This window comes from Balaenoptera acutorostrata, chromosome 15 (assembly GCF_949987535.1).
Source record: "Balaenoptera acutorostrata chromosome 15, mBalAcu1.1, whole genome shotgun sequence".
NCBI lineage: Eukaryota > Metazoa > Chordata > Mammalia > Artiodactyla > Balaenopteridae > Balaenoptera > Balaenoptera acutorostrata.
The window spans coordinates 3,888,052-3,904,745 of record NC_080078.1 but is presented as its reverse complement, the minus strand read 5'-3'; the positions used below and the strand labels follow the sequence as shown (position 1 = coordinate 3,904,745).

Genomic DNA, 16,694 nt, shown 5'->3' with positions numbered 1-16,694 from the left:
CTGGCCTTCTGGGCCCTGCTGAATGGCTCTTGGGCCTCTATTCCTGGTGTACTCTTTTAGGCCTCTTGTTTCTTTCTCCGTGGCCTCTGTTTCCTGTCTTCTGCACCCTGTAAGGCCCTGGTTCTGGGGCATCACTGGTGGGGTGGAGGGGGTTGTGGGAGGTTAGGAGGACCCCTGGCAGGAGGAATTCTTTCCTAGCAGCACCTGCCTGGGAGACCCAGCAGCTGGAGATGCTGGGTAGGCTGAAGTTCAGAGAAGGCAAGCGACCTGCTTGGCGTCACACAGCAGAGAAGTTAAGCCAGTAAACCACTCAACTGGGTCCATGTTGGGCTGAGGTTAAGAGTTCTGGTGACCTCAGTTCAAAGCTAGGCTCCTCTGCTGGGGGACCTCGGGCAAGTGGGCCTCTCTGAGCCTCAGTTTTCTCATCTGTAAAATGGGGATATTAAGAGTATTTGCCTCACAGGTTTTTTTCCTTTGAAATTTAAATGAGAATAACAAAGGCAAAGCAGTTGAAAGGGTTTGGTCTGTGATTAGAACTGCCATCTATCTTCATCATCCTCATTGCCCTGCACTGGGTCCAATTTGATTCTCTTCCTGGGGGATTTGAGAGCCCTAGCCCCTGGGGGCTGCCTGGGACTGGAGTGCCAGGATTGGGAGGGGGCAATCCTTGCTGTGGGAGCTGGTGGTAAACCTCAGGGCTCCCAGCACCAGGGGGCTGACAGCCAAGACACGTTATTTCCAAGAAGCAGAGAGGGTGGAAGGAAGCTCCCGGTGGGAGGCATGAGGTGTCCCAGCTGGCTTCTTTTCTCTCTTGCAGGCTTCTCCCACCTGCCCAGCGGGCTGTACCCATCCTACCTCCACCTGAACCACCTGGAGCCCCCCAGCAGCGGGAGCCCCCTCCTCAGCCAGCTGGGCCAGCCCAGCATTTTCGATACCCAGAAAGGTCAGAGGGCAGGAGTGGGGAGACTGGGGGGAGCTGCGGAATGAGGTTGGGAGGGACCACTACCCAGTACTCCAGGCAGCATCCCAGATGTTTCCCAAGACCCCAGCCCCCAAGGGCCCCCACGGGCTTTCTGGGCCCACCCATAGCCTTCTGGAGCCTTCTAGTTGTCCTGCCCTCATCTAATCCTGTTGGGCCCTCTGGGCAGCTCTTAATTCTGGCCTCTCCCCCTTTCACAGATGAGAAAACTGAGGCTCAGAAAGGTTAGTAGGTGTCCAAGGCGGGGTTTCAGCTTGGTTTTATCCATTTCCAGAGCCTGCCCTCTCCCGGGCTGCGCTGTGCATGGCCCTCCTCCTTGCCCTGGGGTCTAGGGCACCCTTTGGGGCCTCCCTTCCCTCTCCCCCCGGCAGAGGGGGCACTCGCTCACGGCTGCGCTCTTTCTTCCCTGCAGACGGCTTCTACCTGCCCGCCCCTGGAGCTCCGGGCGCCCTGCACTCTCATGCTCCCTCCTCCAGGACGCCAGGTGGCCACTCGTCGGGCGCCTCGACCAAAGGCTCTTCTCGGGAAGGTCCAGCCAAGGACCGGATGGGCCGCGGCGGGGAGCCGCCCCCACTGTTCGGCAAGAAGGACCCGCGGGCCCGCGAAGAGGCAGCCGGGCCCCGCGGCGTGGTGGACCTGACCCAAGAGGCGCGGGCGGAGGGCCGCCAGGACCGCGGGCCCCCGCGCCTCCCGGAGCGCCTCTCGCCCTTCCTGGCCGAGCCCGGTCCCCCGCGGGCATCGGGCACGGCCGCCACCGAGTCCAAGGGCAAGAACCCGCCGCCGCTGCCACCACCAACGCTGAGCCTCTGCAATGGCGCGGGGGACACGGGGCTCCCCGCACTGGTGGCCGAGGCGGCCCGCGGCTCCAAGGAGACTGCGCGCCAGGACGAGAGCGCACGGCTGCGGCGCGCAGAGGCCCTGCTGCCGGGGCCTTGCCCCTGCCCCTCGCCGCTCCCGCCGCCGCCCTCGAGCAAGGGCCCGCCTGCGCCCCCCGCCGCTGCCGCCGGGGCCTTCGCCGCGCCGCAGCCCGCCCCCGCCGGCGTCTACACCATCTTCCCAGTGGCGGCCGCGCGCGAGGCGGGCCGCGAGCACCGTGTGGTGGCGCCCACCTTCGTGCCTTCCGTGGAGGCCTTTGACGAGCGCCCAGGGCCCATCCAGATCGCGTCGCAGGCGCGTGACGCCCGGACCCGGGAGCGCGAGGCGGGCAGGCCCGGCGTCCTGCAGGCCCCGCCCGGGTCTCCGCGCCCGCCCCCGGACCGACCCGAGAGCCTCCGCGAGAAGAGCTCCGTGATCCGCTCTCTCAAGCGGCCGCCGCCCGCCGAGGCCCCACCGGCGCGGGCCGCGCGCTCCTCCCCGGACCCCCGGGCCTACCTCCCCGCCAAGGAGCTGCTCAAGCCCGAGGCCGAGCCCCGGCCGTGCGAGCGCGCCCCGCGCGGCCCCGTCGTCACCTCCGCCTCCCAGCAGGCCGCCAAGCTTTTCGGTCTGGAGCCAGGGCGGCCGCCCCCGCCCGCCGGCCCTGAGCACAAATGGAAACCCTTTGAGCTGGGCAACTTCGCCACGACGCAGATGGCCGTGCTGGCCGCGCAGCACCACCACGCCAGCCGTGCCGAGGAGGAGGCCGCCGCTGCCGCCGCCTCCAAGAAGGCCTACCTGGACCCCGGGGGTGCGTTGCCCCGCGCCGGGGCCACCTGCGCCAGGCCGGGCGCCGACCTGCACGCCGCGGCCCACGGGCCGGGAGAGGCCTCGGCCATGCAGAGCCTCATCAAATACAGCGGCAGCTTCGCCCGCGAGGCCGTGGCCGTGCGCCCCGGCGGCTGCGGGAAGAAGAGCCCCTTCGGAGGCCTGGGCACCATGAAGCCCGAGCCTGCTCCCACGGCTGCCCCGCGCGCCCAGGCCCGCCTCCCGCACCCCGCGGGCCCTGCAGCGGCTGGGGGCCGGCAGCTGAAGCGGGACCCGGAGAGGCCCGAGAGCACCAAGGCCTTCGGACGCGAGGGCTCCGGTGCCCAGGGTGAGGCGGAGGTGCGACACCCACCCGTGGGCATTGCGGTGGCCGTGGCCCGGCAGAAGGACAGTGGCAGTGGCCGGCTGGTGCCTGGGCTGGCGGACCAGGAGCGTTCCCTGTCTCTGAGCAACGTCAAAGGTGGGTCCCGGGTCCCACCCCCACCCCCACCCCTACCCCCACCCCCGCCCCTCACCTTTTCTTCCCCCTTCACCTCCCCACCTTTGCTCTCTGCTTCTACCTGCCTCCTTTACTTGTGCACCCCTCTCTCCCACCTTCCTGGCACTGTTTGTCCTTTATCCCACTTGTGGGCTGTGGCTGCTATTTAAAGTTTATTGCTTTTTCTGTTACACACATAGAAAAATGTGTAAAATGCAGGAGAGGAGAAAGAAGAAAAGGGACCATTAGATTTTTTCCACCACCCTGAACACTTTGAGCTCTTTCCCCAGATTCATTTTCCCGTTTGATCTGCAGAGCCTCCAGTGCACTATGATCTTGGGCCTTGTGTTTTTCCCTTGTGGGTGGGCTCTTGCTTTTGCCAACTCATTTTTTTTTTTTTAATTTATTTATTTATGGCTGTGTTGGGTCTTCGTTTCTGTGCGAGGGCTTTCTCTAGTTGCGGCAAGCGGGGGCCACTCTTCATCGCGGTGCGCGGGCCTCTCACTATCGCGGCCTCTCTAGTTGCGGAGCACAGGCTCCAGACGCGCAGGCTCAGTAGTTGTGGCTCACGGGCCTAGTTGCTCCGCGGCATGTGGGATCTTCCCAGATCAGGGCTCGAACCCGTGTCCCCTGCATTAGCAGGCAGATTCTCAACCACTGCGCCACCAGGGAAGCCCTGCCAACATATGTTGTAAGTATCATTTTTAATGGTTTTTAGTGTTCTGTCCAGAGCAAGCACCATAGCTAAGTTAGCCGTTCCCTTGTGGCATTTTAGTTTTCCCTTCTCTGATGTTTTTGTGTTTAGGAAGTTACTTTGAACATTTTTGTGCATTGAGCCTCACTGATAACTTTGAGTCATTTTCTAAGAATAGATTCCTACGAATAAATTAGCTTTAAGCTTTCAATTCCAAGTCCTTGAGGGAGGTAACCGTGCCTTACTTAACCTAGTTCAGTGTTCCCAATACCTAGCGTTGGGTCTGGCGCATAGTAGGTGTTTGATAAGTGAGTGAATGAGTGACTGAGTGTGACAGATGGAAAGTAGGGCCCCGGCATACCTGTGGTCTCGACATTGAATGCCTTTGTGACTTCTTAGGTAGTTAGAGAGTTTATATGCTTGTTTGCAGTCTGTTTTGTTTTAGACTGCTCGGAATTGTGTTAACTAAAAACCCCCAAACAATCGTTGTTAAGTTCAGTAGGGAGGAATGGTGCATTTCTTTTAACTGTTAGTAAAGTTGAATATCTTTCCAGAACTCGGTTGATTGGTTACATTTCCGTTTGTCCCTTGCATATTTTGCCATTGGACTCCTTCCTGGGATTTTGGAGAGCTGCTATTTGCGGCATTTTGGTTGGAACTCTGGACTTGGGCCGCCCAGAGAGAGCCCAGTATTGAGCCAAGGGCCCCACCTGTGGGTCAGGCACTGAGGCTGCCCCGCCGCTCCAGGCCGTGGTCAGTGTGTTGAGGTGTGGGGTGTTGGCAGGCTGGGGTAAGGGCCCCGGAAGGAAGGCTGTGTCCCGCTGCCCCTAGCTCATGTGACTTTTTAATAGTCGGCCTGGGTTTCCTCGCTGAGTCTCTGTCCCAGCCCCCAGTTCGCTCCCAGACTCGCCAGCTGCAAGCTCAGGCTTGGCTCACGTCGCGGCCCCCGCGCGACCCGCTTCCCTGCGCCTCCTAGATTTTCCAAGATACACAGGCATCTTGGGTGCACGTCCCCTGTGTCCCCGTCCCTCCCTGAGCCTGGCCCTCCTGTGCCCGCCCGCACTGACTCCTGCCTGGGCTTCAGCCTCCGTCCACAGTGAGCGGACAGTGCTGTGTCCTGTCACAGCTGCTTCCTAGACCCGTAGCCCCAGCCCTGCTGTCCCAGAGGAGCCTGGTGAGGCTCAAGGCTGCCCTGGGTGTCGCCCGGTCGCTGCCCATCTGAATGTACCACAGCTGCAGAGGGTCTTTATCCAGCCAGAAGGCTCAGAGCAAGTGACGTATTAGGGAACGTTTGTTGAACTGAGCCCCTCGTTCTGTGTGGAGCCCCCCTGGAGCCAGGGAGGCGCGTCCTCTGACCCCAGGGGCTCACATGAGGCCCTGCCTTAGTCTGGGACTCAAAGTCTGGGCATTGGCCCTTGGCTTGGAGGTGGCCGGCTGGGTGGTGGAGAAGCCCGCTCACTAGGTGGGCAGAAGATCTTTTGGGGTCCTGTTTTTAGAAGAATGCTCGTGTGACATGATGTGGCACCCCAGTTAGCACTCACGGTCCCCAGAACTCATCCTGGTGCCCAGAGTACCTGGCCGTGCCCAAGGGACCTGTGTCCATGGGGTTGTGAGTGTGTGTGGGAGGATGTGTATGAGGGAGTGTGTGTGAGAGAGTGCAGGTGAGAATGTGTGTGTGTGTGTGAGCGTGTATGTGTGTGCAAGTGTCGGGGGCGGGAGGGGAGAGAGAGAGAGGATGGGATAGTTTGGGATGAGACCTTCAGGGATTATTGGGCTGAGACTGTCTTTCTGTTTGCTGGTGACCACTGGAAAGTGAATGGAGTCTTACTCTCCTTAAAAAAAAAATGCCTGTAAGAAGTGGTGATTTTTCCCCAATCTGGACGACCTTGGGGGAGGGGAGGAGTTGGCGTTACCCCAGCTGAATGGTGGTTGTCAGCCCGGGGCTCCTGGGTCTTCCTGACCTCCCGGCTCCTACTTTGTGGAGTGAGTCCTCTGCCTGTCAGTGAGTTCACATCCAGGCTCTGCCTTTTGCAGCTGCGTGACCTTGAACCTGAGGCCTAAGTCCTCCGGGCCCTGGTGTCCCCGTTTACTACGTGGCGCTAGGGAGGGCCTCCTCGTTCCCTGATGCCAGGTGGGCTGAGGCGCTCGTAGTAGGTGCTTCATAAACAGGCCTGCTTTTTTTCTGTTCACGTTCGGTGCCTTAAGGGCTCAGAGCTTCTGCCGTGAGCCTGAGATCCTTTTATGGGAAATGCCCCGAGGGCTCACCCAGGGTCTGGTCTGGCTACAGGGGTCTTGCACCCTGAGATGGATGAAGGACGGGCGTCATGTACACCTGTGAGCCCCAGACAGCAGTGCCCACGCCCGAGAGGCCTGCAGACCAGCACCTTCCCTGCCGTTTAGCAGGTGGCCCCACGTAGTCCCGGCCACCAGCTCCTCCTGGTGGATCTGTTGTTATCCCAGCTTCACAGATGGGAGAGCAGGGCCTGTGGCGGTGAGGTGACTCGCTCTGGGTCACCCGGCTAGAAGAGGTGGGCTGAACTTGAACCCTTAAGCCCAGACCTGTGCCTCCCATCTCTCTGTCTTGCCCGTTATCACCTCTATGGTGGAGTCGAATTGGGGACCAAATCTGGGGGACTGTGATGGTGCCCCCACCCCGCCCTGCTGCCCATCACACCAGGCAGAGCTGGGGTTGCATCGGGTGTAAGCGGTGGTATTGACCCCAGACTCTGGAAAGCACAGAATTGGCCGGAGCTGGTGGTCGCCATATCTGAGGAAATGCTCAGATGGAGTCCAGGAGGGAGTTGCCATGGGAACCGGGCCTTAGCCTGAGCCTCTGCCGTTATGGCCGGATTAGAGCATGTGACCCACGGAGGGGCTGTCAGTGCTGGGGACGTGGGCCCTGGGGCAGGGCTGCAGATAGGTGATGGCAGTAGTGCTGCTGTTTCACCAGTGCCCACCCTGTGCGGGCTCTGTGTGTGGAGGGGTGTGCACCCTGGTGGTCAGGAAGACCCGGTCAGACCGCCATGCTAGCCTGACGCCTCCTTGTCATCAGTGGTGTGACCTGGGTAGGTTACCTTCCTGTGCCTCAGTTTCCTTATCTGGGATGGGATGAGGGCTGGAACCCACCTCCTGGGTTGATGACCACTGAATGAGTGTGTGCATGGAGAGGGCCCAGGGCCCTGCTGGGCACAGAGGCGGCTTTGAAATGTTGGACGTCTCCAGAGCTCATGCCTCGAGGGCTGGGGTGAAGGGGTCCTGGGTGTGTGGGACCTCGGAGCAGCTGACCCTCTGCCCCACACACCTCCCTGCTAGAGGAGCTGGTCCCTTGCCATCCTGGAGCTCAGCACAGAGAGGCGATGGGCCCTCTGGTTCGCTTGTCCACAGGTGGCTGGAGGGAGGTTGGTTTTCAAAGCGTTAGTCAGATCATGTCTCATCCCTGCTCAGAACTTCCTCTGGTTTCTTCTTTTACCTTGAACAGAATCTCTACCACATTCCCTTCCATGGCCTGTACCCCACTCTTCACCTGCACCCTCTCTTCCTTATTACTCTCTTCAGCCACTGTGGCCCCCTTGATGTTCTTTGGCACGCTTCTGCCTCAGGGCCTTGGCACCTGCCGTTCTCTCTGCATAGCTCACTGTTTCTCTAGCTATCCTCATGAATTCATTCATTCACTTCCCACGTATTTGCTGAGCAGCTTCCTCTGTGTCAGGCATTGTGCAGGAGAGAGGTAGACAGCCAGGAGTGTGACTGCTCAAACCAGAGCAATGCACAGTCTGAGGAGGAGGCAGACGGTGAACAACCAACAAGCAAAACGTCTGTGTGTTGTGCTCAGTGCTGTAAGGGAGACAAATAAGGGAGCATGATAGAGGAGAGGTGGTCTGGGAGGGCTTCCTGGAGGAGGTAGCTTATGAGCTGAGCTCTTACTGGGGAGGCTGAGTAGTACAGAGGAAGGGTACTCTGGGTGGAGGGAACAGCATGTGTGGCCCTGAGTGTAACTGGAGGGCAGAGAGCCTGGGGGTACACTGGAGGGGACAGCTGGGCAGCATGAGTCAGGCCCAGGGGCTTGGTTCCATGGGGCTGGCCCTCCGTAGGAGGGACAGGTGTGAGCAGGGATTAGAGGGAGCAGGTTGGCGCAGGAGGACGAGGGTGGTGCCCCGGGGCGTAGGCGGTGGAGGGCATGTCACATTTCTTTGGAGATCAACTGAATTTGGAGGGAGCGGTCTGGGGCTCTGGCCTGAGTGACCCTGGGGGTGGTGGGTGCTCCCAGGTGGGCGGGCCTGCATACAGGTTTCTGGTGCAGGTGGCACTTAGGGTGGGAAGCCCTTGAGGGCCTGCGTGGTGACAACCAAGGCAGTGGAGAGGCATCAGGCCTGAGGACAGAGGTCTTGGGGGCAGGCCACACTGCAGGCGCCTGTCCCTTCTGGGGACACCAGGAGCTCTGTGCCAAAGCCTGTCTGCCACCCCAGCGTGGCCAGTGGGCGGGAGGGTCTTTGGGGTTTGTGTGGGCCTGGGAGGCCATCCCCACGGGAGAAGGAAGCTCGGACACATGCTCTGGTTTCCCAGTCCAGCTGAAGGACTCTGGATGGCCCCCTGCCTGAAAGCCCGGGGTGGGAGTGGGGCCCACAAGCAGGGCCCCTTCCAGTCCTTCATGAAGGGGGCGGGCGGGCTCAGGGTCCCCTTGGATTTGGGAATCATGTTGACACTGGAGGCCGGGACACCCTCACTGGGTCTCACCCCGAGTTGGTGCGGGCTTGTTCTCCCACTGCCCGCCTTTCCCCTCTGCTTCCTGCACCTCCTGCCATGCGCTGGGAACAGTCGTGGGGACCCGGCGTTGGCACAAGAAGAGTCAGCTCAGGGCCTGCATGGGGTGACTTAGCGGGTGGCCTGGGACGCACCTGTGTGACCCATGGGGGCCAGGTCGGTAAGAAGACTCCTTCTCCCACCCTCACTCCTGCCCTGCCGGTGCCCCAACTCGCTGGCTTTTCTCTGCTTAACCGCACACGCTGCTTCCTTGTTGCTCCAGTGGCTTCTGGAACTTGCAGACCTGCCCCCGGTGGCCCCTGGCCCATCTCCAGCTGCCTCTTGGGATGCGGCCCCTCCCTGATTCTAGGCTGCCTGCCCCCGACCCCGTGTGCGTGGTCCATCGGGCACGTGGGCTTGTTTGGCTGCCCCTCCCTGTGGGCTCCTCTTTTTCGTTCCGGGGCGGCGGGTTTCCACCTTTCTGAAGGGGAAGGAGAAGCCCCTGCATCCCTGAGCCTCTCCCGGGGGCTCTGTTCTTCGGGAGCTCCTGGTGTTGGGGGTGCAGCAGGGGAGAAACGATGGGGAGATGCCTGACGGCTGCATTCCAAGTTGGGTCCCCGCCCACGAGGACCATGCGTGTGGGGAGCGCTGGGGGGCCCTGGCGAGTTGGCCCCAGACACTTGTCTCCAGCAGAGTAATAACCGATAAGGTCCGGGGCCCTGGGGGTGGCTTCCTCCCCAGGTGTACCTCCCGAAACCTGGGTGGGAGGACACCAGTCCAGCGTGACTGACCCTAGAGAAGGAGTTAGTCCAGCCTCGGGGGTTTCTCTTTCGAGAAAAGTCTCAGCTGCCAGCTGAGTGGCTTCTGCTGCTGGTGATAGCGCCCGCCTCCTGGGCCCTAGCCGGCCCGGGGCGGCCACACGCGCACTGACTTCTGTTGTGTGGTGTAGAAAACGTCCAGGAAGAGTGTCTGGGGCAGGTGGGGCGAGGAGGGCTGGACGCTGGGTGCCCTCCACGAGCTCCTGCCCCTGCAGAACTGGCCGGGACTTGAGGACCTGCCTTCTCTGCTCTGGGGAAGGCGGGGAGCTCATGGAAGGTGCAGCTGGACCAGCCACGGGTCGGGGGACGTCCCCTGGGCACCAGGGCAAGGATGGGTGAGCCGGATGGCAGCCCCCATATCCTCCACTCGCCCACACACACATAGCATTCTCTGGTTTCACTTTTCCGTCTTGATTTTGAAAAGATCAGCCACAGGTCTGCAGTAGACAGAACCATGACGGGGCCTCGGAGGGGAGGCTGATTTCCCGTGACCCAGGCCTCGCTGTGCTTCTGAATAGCGACCTCTTTTTTGGGTTGTGGTTTCCCCTCCATCCTGACCCACCCCCAGAACCTGCCTTTCCGGCGTTAAAGTAGTGAAACCGTGTCAGCGAATGCCACTCGGTTTATACCGTGTTGTTACTCGATCCGTGTTAACGATGTTTTACTGCAATATCCCGGTTACCTGTGCGAGTTCCAGGTAGGCTCTTTGAGGGGCGATGGAGGGACGTTTCTGGGCACGGAGGGCGTCTGGCCTGGGTGAGGGAACCGCTCAGATGCTGAGGGCTTGTTGGGGCCCTGAGTGGGCCTCACTTCCTGCCTGTCTCCCCGACCCAGGGCACAGCCGAGCCGACGAAGACTGTGGGGATGAACGGGCCAGGCACCGGGAGGAGCGGCTGCTTGGGGCACGGCTGGACCGGGACCAGGAGAAGCTGCTCAGGTGAGGGCCTGGGGCAGCCTGGGAGGGCCTGGGAGCCCCAGGGCAAGGGTGGGTGGCCCTACGTGGCTGCGGGGTGGTCCTTAGAGTGTGGGACACCCTCCCGAGGAGGGCCCCGGGGCCCTTTGCCGAGCCCCAGCTGGCTCTTCTGTCCACCGGGTGCAGAGTTGGCCCAGCAGCAGCCTGGTGTCCCCCAGTGACTTGGGGCGACACCCCTTCTCTCCCACCCATCCCTGGGGCCGTCCGGCCTGTCCCTGATGCCCCTGTTCGCTTCCAGAGAAAGTAAGGAGCTGGCTGACCTGGCCCGCCTGCACCCCACCAGCTGTGCTGCTAACGGCCTGAACCCCAACCTCATGGTGACCGGGGGCCCGGCGCTGGCAGGTTCCGGTCGCTGGTCCGCTGACCCTGCGGCCCACCTGGCCACGCACCCCTGGCTGCCCCGCTCGGGCAGCACGTCCATGTGGCTCGCTGGACACCCCTACGGTGAGCGGGAGGGCGGCGGTGGGCCGGGGTGGGGAGGCCTGACGTGTTGCTTCTGGAGCACAGCGCCCCTCCTCTCTTCCCCGTAGTTCAGCTCCCTCACTGCCCAAGCTGGGCCATTATTATTATTATTATTCTCTTATAAATTTATTTATTTTATCTATTTATTTATGGCTGTGTTGGGTCTTTGTTGCTGCATGCGGGCTTCCTCTAGTTGCGGCGAGCGGGGGCTACTCTTCGTTGCGGTGCGCGGGCTTCTCATTGCGGTGGCTTCTCTTGGTGCGGAGCATGGGCTCTAGGTGCGCGGGCTTCAGTAGTTGCAGCACGTGGGCTCAGTAGTTGTGGCTCGCGGGCTCTAGAGCGCAGGCTCAGTAGCTGTGGCGCGCGGGCTTAGTTGCTCCGCGGCATGTGGGATCTTCCCGGACCAGGGCTCGAACCCGTGTCCCCTGCCTTGGCAGGCGGGTTCTTAACCACTGCGCCACCAGGGAAGCCCCCGGGCCGTTATTAATGGCACCAGCATCGTGGGCCCTTGGCCAAGCCTGTTTGTGGACAGTGCCCAGAGCGGGCGGCTGGGCGCGTGTTCACAGCCCTTACTCTCGGCTTCCTGCTTGGAGGCCCAGGAAGCAGAGGACGGGGGAGTAGGCTGGGCCTGGGTCCCCAGCACTGACTCGGGCATGGGTCTCTCCTAGGCTTGGGCCCCCCTGCTCTGCACCAGGGCATGGCGCCTGCCTTTCCACCCGGCCTGGGGGGCTCCCTGCCGTCGGCCTACCAGTTCGTCAGGGACCCCCAGTCGGGCCAGCTGGTGGTCATTCCCAGTGACCACTTGCCTCACTTTGGTAAGTGGCGGCCCCGTGGCTGGGGGCAGGGGCTGTGATGGCCTTCCACAGGGAGACTGTCCCAAACGCCGTGGGAGGAGGACCGTCCTCCTATGGCAGGGGGTGTCCACCCAGCAAAATAGGGTGGGTGTGTCATAAAGCCACAGGGGTCCTTGTTTTGATGAGTTCCTACCCAGAAAGCCCACGTGGAGAACCAAAGCAGGGCTGCCCTGGTGGGAGGCCTGGACCCTCTGCCTCGGTGCCCCCGTCCCTCAGGAATCCACTTTGCAGACCACTGGGAATAGTAGGAGAAGGTGTGGAGTCCCCACGTTGGCCCCGGGCCTGGGATGTGGCTGCCCATGGCAAAGGGAGGAGGACAGGCTTCTCCGTCCCCAGGAAGCGACTGGAGGCCCAGCTGAGCCCAGCTCTGCCTCAGCTTCCCCATCTGTAAAATGGGGTGATGGGCACCAGGCGGTAGGTGCAGCCTCACTGTCTTCTTGCCCCCAGCGGAGCTGATGGAGCGGGCCGCGGTGCCACCCCTTTGGCCGGCCCTGTACCCACCAGGCCGCAGCTCCCTGCACCACGCCCAGCAGCTGCAGCTCTTCTCCCAGCAGCACTTCCTGCGGCAGCAGGAATTCCTGTACCTGCAGCAGCAGGCGGCCCAGGCCCTGGAACTGCAGAGGAGCGCCCAGCTGGTGGTGAGTTGGGGTGGGCGTGGTCACAGGAAGGCCGTGGGGACAGTGGAGACCCTTGCCGGAGCTCCTCTGTTGTTGGCGAAGCAGAGGGGTCAACCAGCAGAAAGTCCAGTTCTGGACTGTGAGTCAGGAAAAATGAGAGAGGCTGGTGGTCAGGGGGGGCCTCCTGGAGGAGGTGGCGTCTGCCCAGAGACCTGAAGAAGTTAGTTGTGGAGGAGCCCTCTGGGCAGAGGGGATGGTGTGAGCAAGGCTGAGAGGTGGACAGAGCCTGGCAGGGGGCGGGTGCAGGTAGCAATGGGGAAACCAAGGCGGGAGAGGTGGCCCTGTGGGCTGGAGATGTTTGCATGGGAATTGAAGGGATCCCTGTGGGCTCCCGCTGTTTCCTGAGCCCTGCCTGGCCCGGCTGGGCGCCTGATGGCCCTGGGCTCTCCTCTAGGGCCGGGGCTGGCCTCCACCCACGTTGCCTGATCCCATAACATGGGCGACACTTGGTGTCCCCACCGTGTGGGTGGACTCCCTAAAGCCCACAGCCTTCCTGCCTCCTTGAAGGTGTTCCTGGACGTTTGTCCTCTGCTTGGCCTTGCCCCTCCTTTCTTGTGCAGCAGCTGCTCTGGAGGAGTCACCCGAGGTGACACAGGCAGCAAATGGGGCCCTGGGTTTGAGCCTTAGTTCTGCCACGCCTGGCTGTGTGCCCTCCGGCAAGTGAATTCACCTCTCTGGGTTTCAGGTTTCCTCCTGTGGAAGTGGAGTTGCTAGTAATCTCTGTGTCATCGGGTTGTTCAGTGAGATTTAACAGTCGTGACAGTGGCTGGGGCTTGGAGCCTTTCCTCCCCGTGTGATTGTGCGCTGACCGCCTGGCCGCTGGTGAGCACGGGCTGTTCGTGAGCCAGCTCCCTGCCGTTTCCTCAAGCCATCACAGGCCGGGAAAGGCTCCCCCCGCCCACCTTTTGAGGTGTTTCTTGAGACCCAAATGTGATAAGGCAGGAGAGTGCCCGCAGGTAGTGAGTTCTCCGTGCAGGTAGCTATCCTAGTGTCATGAAAGAGCCTCACACCTCCACCGGCCCCCCTCGCCCTGACCGTGAGGGTCCCAGAGGGGCCTGGGTCTAGACCGGAGGGCCCCCCTAGCCCCATCTGCTGGAATTCTACAAGGAATGCTGTGCTTGTTACACGTACCGTGACGGAATGTCAATCTCAGGCTGGGGGTGTGGGCGGCCTGCAGCCCCAGACCCTGCCTGAGGTTCTCTGGGGGTCGTGGGGACCCCGGGGACAGGGCAGCTGGTGGGTAATGGGTCCTGCCGCGCTGACCCTGCCTGCCGGCCCCCTCCCCAGCAGGAGCGGCTAAAGGCCCAGGAGCAGCGGGCGGAGATGGAGGAGAAGGTGAGCAAGCGGAGCCTGGACGCCGCGGGCAAGGGTGGCCTGGGCGCCTCGGGCCCCGGGCTGCTGCCTCGGAAGCCGCCCGGCCTGGCCGCCGGCCCTGCGGGCACCTACGGCAAGGCCATGAGTCCACCGCCATCTCCCCGCGCTTCCCCTGTGGCTGCCCTGAAGGCCAAGGTCATCCAGAAGCTGGAGGATGTGTCCAAGCCGTCCACCTATGCCTACCCCGCCACACCCAGCTCCCACCCCACCAGCCCGCCGCCCGCCTCCCCGCCGCCCACCCCTGGCATCACCCGCAAGGAGGAGGCCCCCGAGAACGTCGTCGAGAAGAAGGACTTAGAATTGGAGAAGGGAGCCCCCAGCCCTTTCCAGGCCTTGTTCTCAGGTAGGAGCTGGTGAAACAGATCCCCATATGGTCGTTCACTCATTCACTCCTTCAACCGGTCAATCTTCCTTTCTGTGTTGAGCACCTACCGTGTACCTGGCCCACTGCTGGGCTCTGGAATGAATGCCCGAGGACACAGCCGGCCGTCATCTCTCTCTAGCCTTCCCTCAGTGGTAGGGTCAGGGGAAATGGGTGTAATTTTAGAAGTAGGTTCTAAGTTCAGAAGGACCTGTCTGAGCATTGAACAAAGTAAGACCTGTAGGATATTTAGCACCACAGCTGGCCCATAGTAGGTGCTGTGTTGTCACATTGACGATGAAACAGTGTGTTCTGGGTAGTACTCCCACCCCACACATGCCCTCTTCCCGTGTCCTGTGTTGGTCGGGACATGCAGCCGGTAGCCTTGAAGGGGCCCGAGGCCTGTGTCCCTCTTCCCGTGGGAGGACTTGAGTTCGAATTCCGAAGTTCAGGTTTCTGCCACCGGAACGCAGTGTGTGCTCTTGGGCAGGTGGGTGCCCCTCCCTGGGGAGATTCGATGTCTTGCTAATCAAGCCAAGTGTGGAGCACGTGCCTGGCCCCGGTGCGGGGTGAGGGCGCTCCGTGCCTCTGTCTCCCCCGGTTTGGTTCATACTGAGCCCCTGCTGCTTGCCCCGCTCTGGGCTGGGCCTGGGGACACTACAGACCGTCAGCTGCACACCATCCTGCTCTCGGGGAGATTACACTCAAGGGTGGGAGTTCAGAGTAGAAAAGTGAGGGAGGGGAGCCAGCACTGTGTTGCTATTATTTTTTGAACAACTTGGATGCCCCAACTCTGCTTTAACGGCGTGGGGCGGGTAGGTTCTTGTGGGACGGAGGGCAAAGTCGGCACCGGCTGGGTGGGGACCATTTGGGGTCTTACTGAGCATGTGCTTCTGGCCCAGCCTTGTGCTGGGTGCTGAGGCCGGAGGGACCAGAGAAAGAGCCTTTGAGACCTGAAGACCCTCAGGGACAGGATGGTGGCCAGTTTTTCTCTCTGTGGCCCAGACATGCAGAAAGGCCCTGGGGTTCCTCGGATGCCGTCTGGAAGGGATCCCAGCCCCGCAGGCCGGCCCAGCAGAGAGGGTGGCTGGTGGGTGGGTGTTGAAGGGGACACACGGGGGTGTCGGACATGGCAGGAGAAGGGGCCCCCGCTGACCCTTGGTGTCCTCGGCAGATATCCCACCCAGGTACCCGTTTCAAGCCCTGCCGCCACACTACGGGAGGCCCTACCCATTCCTGCTGCAGCCCACGGCGGCTGCCGATGCCGACGGCCTGACCCCCGACGTGCTGCTCCCGGCCGATGGGCCCGAGCGCCTGGCGCTCTCGCCTGAGGACAAGCCCATCCGCCTGTCCCCGTCCAAGATCCCAGAGCCACTGCGGGAGGTCCCGGACGAAGAACCGCTGGCGGAGCGGGAGGTGAAGGCGGAGGTGGAGGACATGGACGAAGGCCCCGCAGAGCTGCCCTCCCTCGAGTCGCCGCTGACGCTGCCCCCTGAAGAAGCCCTGGCGGCCCCGAGCCCGGCGGGCGGCTGCGCGGGTGGCCTGCTGGAGGCCCAGGCCCAGGCGCTGAGTGCCGGCGGCCAGGGGCCCGCGGAGCCCTCCGGGTGCCCGGACTTTGCCGAGGGGGCCGAGGCACGGGTTGATTCACCGGGCCGGACAGAGTCCTGCGCGGCCGCCCCGGACCTGGGGGCGCGGTTGACGCCTGAGCCGCTGGTCAAGGCTAAGGAGGAGCCAGTGGAGGTGCCCGTGGACGTGCCCATGGCAGAGGCGGTTCCCGAGGAAGATCTGGCCCAGGTGGCCCCGAGCGAGCCCCGGCCCAGCCTGGAACTGCAGGACTGTGACGTGCCCCCTGGGGAGGGACAGTGCCTGAGTCTGGAGGCCCCGGAGGCCGTGCCTGTGCCCGGCAGCGCCTGCTTCCTGGAGGAAGCAGGCTCCGATCAGTTCCCGCCCAGCCTGGAGGACCCGCTGGCTGGCATGAATGCCCTAGCGGCCGCGGCAGAGCTGCCCCAGGCCAGGCCTCTGCCCTCCCCGGGCGCTGGAGCCCCAGCCCTGGAGAGGCTGGAGGCGGTGCAGGGCCTTGTCCTGGAGCCGAGCTTCCTGCACGGCATCACCCTGCTGAGCGAGATCGCCGAGCTGGAGCTCGAGAAGAGGAGCCAGGAGGTGGCAGGTGAGTCATGCCGGGCGGTGGGCCTCTGTGGCTTGCTTTTTCCCTTTTTATTTATTCATTTTTAGGCCGCGTGGCTTGCGGGATCTCAGTTCCCCAACCAGGGATTGAACCTGGGCCACGGCAGTGAAAGCCTGGAATCCTAACCACTAGGCCGCCAGGGAACTCCCGCCTTTCCTCCTTTTAAGGAAAATTTTTTGAAATAGGATTTAAAAAATTTCAGAATCTCCAGGATATGGTTTATTCGTGTGCACTTTAAAAAAACTGTGGTGCAATATACATATTATAAACTTTTATCATCTTAACCGTTTGTAAGTGTACAGGGCAGAGGTGTTAACGTACACATTGTTGTGCAGCCAGTCTTTGGGTTTCTTAGTGGTGAAATTTCTGCTTGTTCTGTCAGTGGTGAGTTTTCTAGTAGCAGGATGCTTTGGGTTGTG

General features: G+C 61.9%; 1 protein-coding gene across 7 annotated transcripts in view; it reads left to right on the top strand.

Moving 5' to 3' along the window:
* The window catches only part of TNRC18 (trinucleotide repeat containing 18), an 86,030-nt gene that overhangs the window by 24,026 nt on the left and 45,310 nt on the right, over positions 1-16,694 (top strand). For 4 of the 7 annotated variants that reach the window (XM_057528304.1, XM_057528307.1, XM_057528301.1 and 1 more), the window contains 8 exons: positions 818-943; positions 1,392-3,119; positions 10,224-10,326; positions 10,601-10,806; positions 11,493-11,639; positions 12,126-12,316; positions 13,643-14,072; positions 15,265-16,257. In XM_057528304.1, the coding sequence (XP_057384287.1) occupies positions 818-943; positions 1,392-3,119; positions 10,224-10,326; positions 10,601-10,806; positions 11,493-11,639; positions 12,126-12,316; positions 13,643-14,072; positions 15,265-16,257 (3,924 nt within the window). The remainder of the gene's footprint in view (positions 1-817; positions 944-1,391; positions 3,120-10,223; positions 10,327-10,600; positions 10,807-11,492; positions 11,640-12,125; positions 12,317-13,642; positions 14,073-15,264; positions 16,258-16,694) is intronic. The other 3 variants (XM_057528302.1, XM_057528303.1, XM_057528305.1) reach the window with 3 other exon arrangements.